This window comes from Engraulis encrasicolus, chromosome 3, assembly GCF_034702125.1.
Source record: "Engraulis encrasicolus isolate BLACKSEA-1 chromosome 3, IST_EnEncr_1.0, whole genome shotgun sequence".
Lineage (NCBI taxonomy): Eukaryota > Metazoa > Chordata > Actinopteri > Clupeiformes > Engraulidae > Engraulis > Engraulis encrasicolus.
In genome coordinates this window covers 7,307,271-7,317,270 of record NC_085859.1, presented here as the reverse complement: position 1 = coordinate 7,317,270, position 10,000 = coordinate 7,307,271, and the positions used below count along the sequence as shown (strand labels likewise).

General features: G+C 46.2%; 1 protein-coding gene across 1 annotated transcript in view; it reads left to right on the top strand.

Moving 5' to 3' along the window:
- rapgef1a (Rap guanine nucleotide exchange factor (GEF) 1a) overlaps positions 1-10,000 on the top strand; it is an 85,916-nt gene that overhangs the window by 63,417 nt on the left and 12,499 nt on the right. The window contains exons 14-17 of the mRNA XM_063195861.1: positions 832-1,020; positions 3,396-3,473; positions 8,739-8,806; positions 9,868-9,970. Of these exons, the coding sequence (XP_063051931.1) occupies positions 832-1,020; positions 3,396-3,473; positions 8,739-8,806; positions 9,868-9,970 (438 nt within the window). The remainder of the gene's footprint in view (positions 1-831; positions 1,021-3,395; positions 3,474-8,738; positions 8,807-9,867; positions 9,971-10,000) is intronic.

Sequence of the window (10,000 nt, the reverse complement as noted above, 5' to 3'; positions counted from 1 at the left end):
ACGCACACACATGCACACACACACACACACACACACACACACACACACACACACACACACTGCTATTCCACGTCTTCTCACTCACTTCTATTTCTCATTTTCTCACACACGCTGTTGTCTCTCCTCTAACTTCACAGCTCTTCTTTTCAGGGCTCTCCTTTCTTTCATTTGTTTTAGATTTCATGTGTTTCTCTCCTCTTGCTGTGCATGCCTCCTCTTCTCTTCTCTTCTCCTCTCTTCTCTTCTCTTCTCTTTTCTTGCAGTGCATGCCTTCTCTTTTCTTCTCTCCTCTTCTCTTTTCTTCTCTTCTCTTTTCTTCTATTGTCTTGTCTTGTCTTGTCTTCTCTTCTCTTCTCTTCTTTTCTCTCCTCTCTTCTCTTCTCTTCTCTTCTCTTCTCTTCTCTTCTCTTCTCTTCTCTTCTCTTCTCTTCTCTTCTCTTCTCTCCGCTCTCCTTTCTTTTCCTCTCTCTTCTCTTCTCTTCTCTTCTCTTCTCTTCTCTTCTCTTCTCTTCTCTTCTCTTCTCTTCTCTTCTCTTCTCTTCTCTTGCTGTGCATGTGTTTCTCTGCATGTCTTTCTTCTCTACAGGCCTGCTGGTGCAGCCACCATGCTGTCTAACTTTTCTTGTCTTCCTCTTTCCAAACCCCTTTTCCTCTCTTCCTCTCTCTCTTCCTCCCTCTCTCTTCTATGCATTTCTGAACTCTCTCTTTCTCACTTTCTTTTTTTGTTCATTCATTCTTTCTCTTTCTTCCTTTTTCTTTCCGTCTCTTTCTTTCTTTCTTTCTTTATTTATTTCTTCTTTCTCTCTTTCTTTCTCCCTCTCTTCTTCTTTCTCTGAACCCTTCCTCTTTCCCCTGCCGCCCGTCCACCAATCACAGAGCTTGGACTTGGTAGCCCCGCCCACGCCCAGCCAAGACGGGCTGCTATTGGCTAACGGCTCTCTGGAGGGCTCTGGTGGTTCGCTGGCTGCCTGCCTGGCCTCTGACACCTCCCTGTCGGACACGCCCAGACAGCCCGCCCCGGTGAGCTGCGCTATGCTATGCTATGCTGCGCTATACTATGCTATGCTATGCGATGCTACGCTATGCGATGCTTTGCTATGCTACGCCTAGCTGTGCCGTGCTGTGCTGTGTTTTGGTTTTCCCAGTATGGTGGTACTACATAATTTGTCTTCACCAACATTGTATTGTGCGGTGCTGTGGTGTAAGATGCACCTTGCCGTGGTTTGTGACGTGCTGCTGTATGGTTCTATGCAGTGCCGTGCGCAATGCTATGCAGTGCAGTGCAGTGCAGTGTTGTGTAGTGTGTTGCTTGCTGTTTGCTGTGCTATGCGTTTACATCACCAATGTTGTGTTGTGCAGTGATTTACGATGCACATTGCAGTGGCTAGTGGTGTGCTGTGTTGTACTTTGCAGTGCAGTGCCTTGTGTTGTTTTCTGTTTAGTGTACTCTGCTGCACTGTCTGTGCTGTGTTGTGCTGTGTTGTTTGCGGTGTCATGGTTACCCTGTTGTGGTTATGTCAAAGAATTCTCTAGTATAGTAAGATACCCCAAACTCCATCCATCCATCCAATGCAAAAGAGTATGTTCAAGTTCGATCTCTAGTCTTATGGCCCATTGTGACGTTGTGTTGTCTGCTGTGTTGTGTTGTTTTTTGCTGGTTGGATCATTGTGTAGATGTGTGCTGTGCAGTATTGGTGTCAACAATAATCGATTCGGCAATGCATTGCAATGCGGGGCAGGACAATTCAATAATCGATTGGGCAATTTGGACAAGTTTCAGCTACTTGCGTGGGCATTTACGGAGCAGATGAACTTTAATGAAAGCATTGAAAACTGCAAGACTGATGCACACAACAGCCAATAACATGTTGCTCAGTATCTGACTGCTTGTATTAACTCATGATTGATGGAAACGTTGCCTTTCTTTCAGTAGAAATGTAATGCATTGCAATGCATCGTAGAATCGAACTGAATCGATTCGAATCGAATCGTTACCTGACTGTTAACGTGACCGTTAATCGTCATCATTGGAATCGTAAGGGCAATGCCACTAATGTTCAGTGCTGTTGTCAGTGCTCTGCGGTACTGCTGTTAAATGCATTGTGGTCATGTGTGCTGTGCTGTGTTGCTGTGGGTTACGGAATCATCAGTAGACTTCCTCTGTACAACCAGAGAGGATGATGGGAACCAGGAAGTGTTTTAAAGGCCATGAAGCAACAAAATTAAGGATTAATCCCACATTACATTAGCTGCCAAGTGGTGGTGTGTTTATTTACACGTAGCCTGGTGTTACAGTGTTAAGATGTCATATAAGTGTTCTTCCTGTGTGTGTGTGTGTGTGTGTGTGTGTGTGTGTGTGTGTGTGTGTGTGTGTGTGTGTGTGTGTGTGTGTGTGTGTGTGTGTGTGTGTGTGTGTGTGTGTGTGTGTGTGTGTGTGTGTGTGTGTGTGTGTGTGTGTGTGTGTGTGTGCGTGTGTGATCAGCATTATAAAACTCTTCTGTGTAATCTGATTTTAGTGCTGCACCAGGACAGCCTGACATGGAAACACACAGACACAGACACAGACACAGACACACACCTCTGTGACAAAGTCATTTGAAATGCCGCAGCCCACCCCCCAATAAATACAATGTAATGCCCCCTTCGCGCACGCACGCACGCACGCACGCACGCACGCACGCACGCACGCACGCACGCACGCACACACACACACACACACACACACACACACACACACACACACACACACACACACACACACACACACACACACACACACACACTGGTCCCCAAGTTACTCTGTGACATCTGCCTTGGAGTGTGTGTACACGTGTTTGTGTGTGTGTGGCCTGTCTTCTTATTGTAAAACTTCTGTTTGTCAAAAGTGGGTTCCACAATGTTAGATTGGACGCATGGATGGGCGTGTGGGGGTTGTGAATTTGTGTGAGGGGTGTGCAATTGGTTTTGGTGTGTGTGTGTGTGTGTGTGTGTGTGTGTGTGTGTGTGTGTGTGTGTGTGTGTGTGTGTGTGTGTGTGTGTGTGTGTGTGTGTGTGTGTGTGTGTGTGTGTGTGTGTGTGTGTGTGTGTGTGTGTGTGTGTGGTCCTCTCCCTATAAAATGTCGATGCAGCAGAGAAGGGTGTGTGCGTTTTAAGTTGTGGCCGTGTGTGTGTGTGTGATATAGAGGGGAGTGTGTGTGTGAGAGTTAGCGTGTGTGGGGGGGGTATAGAGGGGAGTGTGTGTGAGAGAGTTAGTGTGTGTGTGTTTAAGTTGTGGTGTGTGTGTGAGTTAGTGTGTGTGTGTGTTTAAGTTGTGGCGTGTGTGGTTCTGTGGTATAGGAGAAGGGGTAGAGGGGAGTGTGTGTGTGTGTGTTTAAGTTGTGGTGTGTGTGTTTTAGGAGGAGGGGGGAGAGGGCGAGTACGTCAATCTGTACTCGTCTACACAGGCCAATGGAGATGCCACACACTCCCACCGCGTAAGTAGCGATGCGTTAATACACACACGCACGCACGCCCACACACACACACACACACACACTAGCCTACACACACACACACATCCCAACCAACACACAGTCACACATACACACAGACAAAATAGCGCATGCACACACACATCCATACCCCACCCCACCCCATCCAACACATAACACACACACCCCAACCAACACACACTTCAACCAACACACACACACACACACACACACACACACACACACACACACACACACACACACACACACACCACACACACACACCACACACACACACACACACACGCACAGACACAAACGCACAGACACACACGCACAGACACACCTACACACACCCGTCATCATCCTGTTCCCCCCATCATCCTGGCCTGTTCCGTCCCGTCTGTCCGTATGTACGCCAGAGCTCCCTTCTATGTACTACACAGCGATCCAACTGATTGGACGTCATGCATGACATTGACGCGCTCGGCCTCCAAACCCACTTACCCCACCTAGCTACTGGGCTGTTTGTTTGTTTATTATTTGTTTATTTGTTTTGTTTGTTTTGAGTGTACTAATCTTCCCCACCCTGTAATATATTGTCTTGATCTGATACTCTGCATGTATCATGGCCGCTGTGGCTGTTTACCAGTATGTCACATAAGACTTACCTCTGTAACCCTAAACCTAACTCTAAACTAGCAGTGTTCGTGTTGGATCTGTATTCCAGTGTTGTATCAGGGTTCCATGAGGGTTCTATCAGTGTATCAGTTTTCCAGTGTTCCGTCAGTGTTCAAATGTTATATCGGTGTTCTATCAGTGTTTTATCAGTTTTCCAGTGTTCTATCAGTACTCTGTCAGCAAAGATTCTTTAATAGAGATATGCCAACATAATAGGTTTCTATGGGCACCTAACGCGACCAGGTTCCGGTCTGCCTAAAGGGCCGTGTCATAATGCTCCTACAATGAATAGAACAGTCCTTAGGTCTGCCTAGGTCTGCCTAAAGGTCAGATTAGACTTCAGCAACTGCGAGCGTGAAAAGTCGCGTGGGAGTGGCCACGAACCAATTTTGTATTCATGCATCTGCGAGCTCTGCGAGGTCCGAGGTCTCGTTGCCAGCCACATTTGAAATTGCGCGATTAGGCTACTTTCACTACATTGTAAGCACTGCGGTCATTATTAAGCAATGTTGCTTTCTATCCCGGTTAGCTAGGTATTTTCACACAAATTGCAAAGGCAATGCAGTGGTATCATTATTTGACATACCCAGTCTGTTTTCACGAGCAGAAAAAAAAGCATGTAAAGACAGTTGATTCTGCCGATGTGTGTTTACATTCGGTGGAGGAACGGTAGTAAAACCGCAGGCATTGTGCCACGAGTGTTCAACTGATGCATTGTTTGTTACTTAGCTTAGCTTCGTGTATTTACACACATTTACACACAAGGCATTAATAAAGTTTTTAACAGAATACAGCTCTGCTCTCGCAAACTACTGGCATTGCGCTGCCACAAGAACAGAACAAGGAAGTAGCGAGACGACCAATCATAGTGCCTTTTTGTCTGCGTACTCCGCGTCCGTCCGACGGATAGTTAGAATTTTTTCGAGGCGCTAGACGACGGGCGCAGAGCCTCTGAGAGGGGGGCGTGGACTCGCATAGACAGAAAACGGACGGACGCAGATTCTATGCGAGCGAAGCATAAATCTAGCTTAAGGGGGGCCATAATAGAACCAGGAAACAATGGGCCAATGGAACCTCTCTCTCTCTACTCTCTCTGCTGTCAGTGTTCCAGTGTTCTATCAGCAGTGTTCTATCAGTACTTTGCCAGTGTTCTAGTGTTCTATCAGCAGTGTTCTATCAGCAGTGTTCTATCAGCAGTGTTCTATCTTAGAGGAGTCCTGTTGTGAGTGCCACTCTGTAAAGCTGGATGAGAGATATATGGAGTAGACTGCTCCAGCGTGTGCGTGCGTGTGTATGTGTTGGGGTATTATGTTGGTAGTAAATTACTCTGTACTTGTTCTGTATTAGTTCCACATGTTGGGTAGATTTCAGATTAAAATCCTAATCTGATTTGTGCTATTACACAGTCTTAGTTCAATGGTGTTTGATAGTATTTTTCTGAGGCTATTTTAGGTAGACTTGGGCCCACACTTGATCTGCCCCATAACAATAATAACAATAACAACAATAATAATAATAATAATAATAATGATAATGATAATAATGATAATAATAATAATAATAATGATAATGATTATAATAATAGTAGTAGTAGTAATAGTAGTTGTATGTTTGAGTTATTTAGAGGCTATTTGAGTTAGGCTTAGGCTCACACCTGATCTATAATGGTAACAAGAGTAATGATAATCATAATCATAATCTTAATAATAGTTGTTGTTGCTTGTGGTATTTTGAGGCTATTTGAGGTAAGCTTAGGCCCACCCCTGAGCCCCATAATGTGACGCGGGGTCATCGTAAGGTGGAAGCCAAGGTCATAAGGTCACAGAAATTGAGGTCAGGGGTGATTAAGATGCTTACCAGCGGTGTCATAACGCATAGATGCATTCACCATTCAGTCCTTTTACGAACTTGAACTTGAGCGTGCGTGTGCGTGTGCGTGTGCGTGTGTGTGTGTGTGTGTGTGTGTGTGTGTGTGTGTGTGCGTGTGTGTGTGTGTGTGTGTGTGTGCATATGTAGACCTCTGGTACAAATATTGCTCTAAATAGCTTTTTATGTTTGTGTAACGCCACACACACACACACACACACACACACACACACACACACACACACACACACACACACACACACACACACACACACACACACACACACAGACACACACACACACACACACACACACACACACACACACACACACACACACACACACACACACACACACACACACACATAACAGATTGCTCCATTGACTTGGACTGCAGCCCAGCACAGAGATTATAAGTGGAGGAGAAATTCACTTCAATAACACTTGCTTACCTAAAGCCTGCAGTGTGTGTGTGCGTGTGTACTTAAGGAACCCAGGCTACCTAAAGGACCCGTGTGTGTGTGTGACTGGGTGTCAGAGTAGGTTTAGGGCCATATTGGCTAGAGAAACAGAGCTGGACATTTGTGCTGTGCATCCCTGCAGCTTCTAGTAGTGTAGATTAGAGAGAATTGGACATCTGGACTGCCTCTCCGCTGCTCTCCACCTCTAGTGGGCCTAAAGCCTGTCCAGTGTGTGTGTGTGTGTGTGTGTGTGCGTGTGTGTGTGTGTGTGTGTGTGTGTGTGTGTGTGTGTGTGTGTGTGTGTGTGTGTGTGTGTGTGTGTGTGTGTGTGTGTGTGTGTGTGTGTGTGTGTGTGTGTGTGTGTGTGTGTGCCGAGTAGGAACATACTCTAGGAAGAGTGTGTGGACATCTGCAATTGGACATCTAGTTGCCAGAGACAGTTGGACATCTGGATAGCTAGCGCGTCCTCTGCTGTCCTGTGGACTTGTCTCATCTGTTTTGTCTGAGGTCACCTTGTCTGGGGGTCGTATCATCACTCTGTGGTCGCTGTGTCTGGACTTTGTCGCACCATTCTGTGTCTATTGGATGTTGGATTATTTGTCTCATTCTGTGTGTCGTTTGACGTGTGTAACGCTCCTCTGAAGGTGAGGCTAACCAAGCTAACAGCAAAGCTAACCTGCTGACTAGCACGTCCTGTATTGTCCCACTGACTGTGTCTGATGCTGGTGTGTGAGAGAGATGTTTGTGTGTGTGATGCTACTGCTGTGTGTTTGTTTTTATGTGAGATGTTGATGTCTGTGCATTTGCTGCTTGTGTGTGTGTGTGTGTGTGTGTCCTTGCATTGCGCTAATCGTCTGTTTTTTGCTGTGTAAATGTAATGCAACTGGTTGTCCACTCCTCCTCTACATCTCTTAACCCATGTGGTTTGGCTCTTACATGTGTGTGTGTGCGCGTTTTTACACGAATGGCTTGTCATTGTAACCATGGAGATTGATTGACATTTTCACTCGCCGTCATTAAAACTTGTTTATTATACGAATTTCAATGTTGTATTGTAATGTTCCCAGACTGATAAAGGTCCCAGATCAACTCTGTGATGGTTGTCAATGGGCCTTGTCTTGTTTGTGCCGTATAAAGTGAAATGTGAAAGCCCATTGGGAAACTCCAACTCCCATTGTCATTGTGACACAGCAATCCACAGCACACAAGTGAACACTGCACTGCACACAACAAAATTGCATTTATGCCTCACCCGTGCAAGGGGGCAGCCCTCAGTGGCGCCCCATGGGGAGCAGTGCAGTGGGACGGTACCATGCTCAGGGTACCTCAGTCATGGAGGAGGATGGGGGAAAGTACTGGTTGATTATTCCCCCCACCAACCTGGCGGGTCGGGAGTCGAACCGGCAACCTCTGGGATGCAAGTCTGACGGCCTAACCGCTCACCCATGACTGTATAATAAGCTGGGTCATGTGTATAGTCTCCACCAGGGCGCTAAATGAGCACCAGCCAACAGGCCAAATGCTGGTGAAAATTCAGTTTGGCTGATAAGAGAAGAGAACTTAGTAGCCACTCTCATTGATGGTGAGTGCACTGTATGTGTAGCTAGTCAAATGTAGCATCTACTAGCCAAATGGGCTAGTTATGGAAAAAGTCAATTTATAGCCCTGGCGTGCATTTCTCGAAAGCGTAGTTGCTATCTGTGTTAGCTACTTTGTTGTTTGCAGTGCAATTTCCCATTGGCAACTACCAATGTTGCTAACAGGCTAAGAACTGCGCTTTTGAGAAATGCACCCCTGGTCTCCACACTGTACACCGTGCCTGCTGTGCTGTGCTGTGTTGTGTTATGGTGGTGAGGTCCTGTGAAGACTGTGCTGTGCTGTGGTAAAGGCTTCTCAGGGCAGCATTTACAGTATTTGGTACCCTGAACTATACGACATCCTTCACTAACTTAATCACCAACAGGGGCTTTTACACACTGTGTGTGTGTATGTGTGTGAGTTTGAGTGTGTGTCTGTGCGTGTGTAAGCATGTGCAAGCGTGAGAGTGTGTGTGCACCATACGTACTCGCCATGTGTCCTTGTGTGTGCGCGCGCATGTGTGTGTGTGTGTGCGTGCGTGCGTGCATCCATCTCAGAACCGTGTGCGTGCGTTGTAGTTTGTGTAAGGACCTAGTGTGTGTGTATACGCTAACAGAGCTGTTGTGTGTGTGTGTGTGTGTGTGTGTGTGTGTGTGTGTGTGTGTGTGTGTGTGTGTTGCAGGACCCAGCCACCGGTGCGGAAGACGGAACAGACACCACGTCAGATAAAGACATGGCCGACCCCGAGAGGTGAGCAGATCTAATCCCCAAACTTGACTTTTCTCATGCAGGTCGTCTCATGCCTAATGGTAAGGAAACCGGCCATCTCCCTACACCTGAAGGATTGAGCCAAAGGCTGAAGTGAAGTGCCCTTGAGCAAGGCATGTAACCCCACATTGCTGCAGGGACTGTATCCAATACCCTGTACCTATAATGTAACTGGAAGTGGCTATAGAGAAAACGATGAACAAGATGTAATGTAAAACCATCTTTTTTATTTGGCTGTATGAACCATACAGAATATATTTCTGCAGTAATGCAGTTTTATTAGTATGATGCATTTCATACACAGATGCAGTTCAGTGTGCCTCACAACAACAAAAGCAAAGATAAAAGAACACAGCAAATTAAAAAAATAAAGGCATGGTGTAGTTGGAGAAGTTTGTATCTGTATGTGTTGTGACTGAGCTGTGTCTTCTCATATCTGCTGACCCCCCTGCTGCACTCTGAAGGGTGTCTGATGGAGCTCCCATGGTGCTCTGCTGCGCCTGTATGTCCTTATGGAGTGTAATATTAGGACATTATGTCATCAGTTCCCTCTGTACTGTATTGATATATTAGATATACAAGTTAGATTTTTGTTATCCTCTTTAGACAAGTTATCTATTTCCTGAAGTGTGATGTCTTGGACCCTGTGGTTAATGCCATAGGCAGGTTGTCTCTGTATTTAAAGTTGCAGGCAGCTTATCAGTTCTGAGTAGCAAATTGTTGTTAAGTCTAGTGCAGTGTACCGTACGTGGTGTTGTTGAAGTATGCCTCTTTATGTGCTGTTGTATGAAAGTTACGTAGCTGTTGGCGTGACCTAGTGGTTTGCCTGCATTGTTATATATATGTTAATCTTGTGTGTGTGTGTGCGCGTGTGTGTGTGTGTGTGTGTGTGTGTGTGTGTGTGTGTGTGTGTGTGTGTGTGTGTGTGTGTGTGCTCTGTGTGCTCTGTGTACTCTGTGTGCATGCATGCATGCTTGTTTACGCATGCGTGTGTGTGTGCGTGCGCTTGTGCGTGTTCGTGTGCCTGCGTGTGTGTCCACCAGGTGGCAGAAGTCTCCTGATTCGGGTCAGAACACGGAGGAAGTGGACGAGCTGTCACTCATAGACCACGAAGAAATCATGTCACGCATCACGCTGAAACAAGAGGTATACACACACACACACACACACACACAC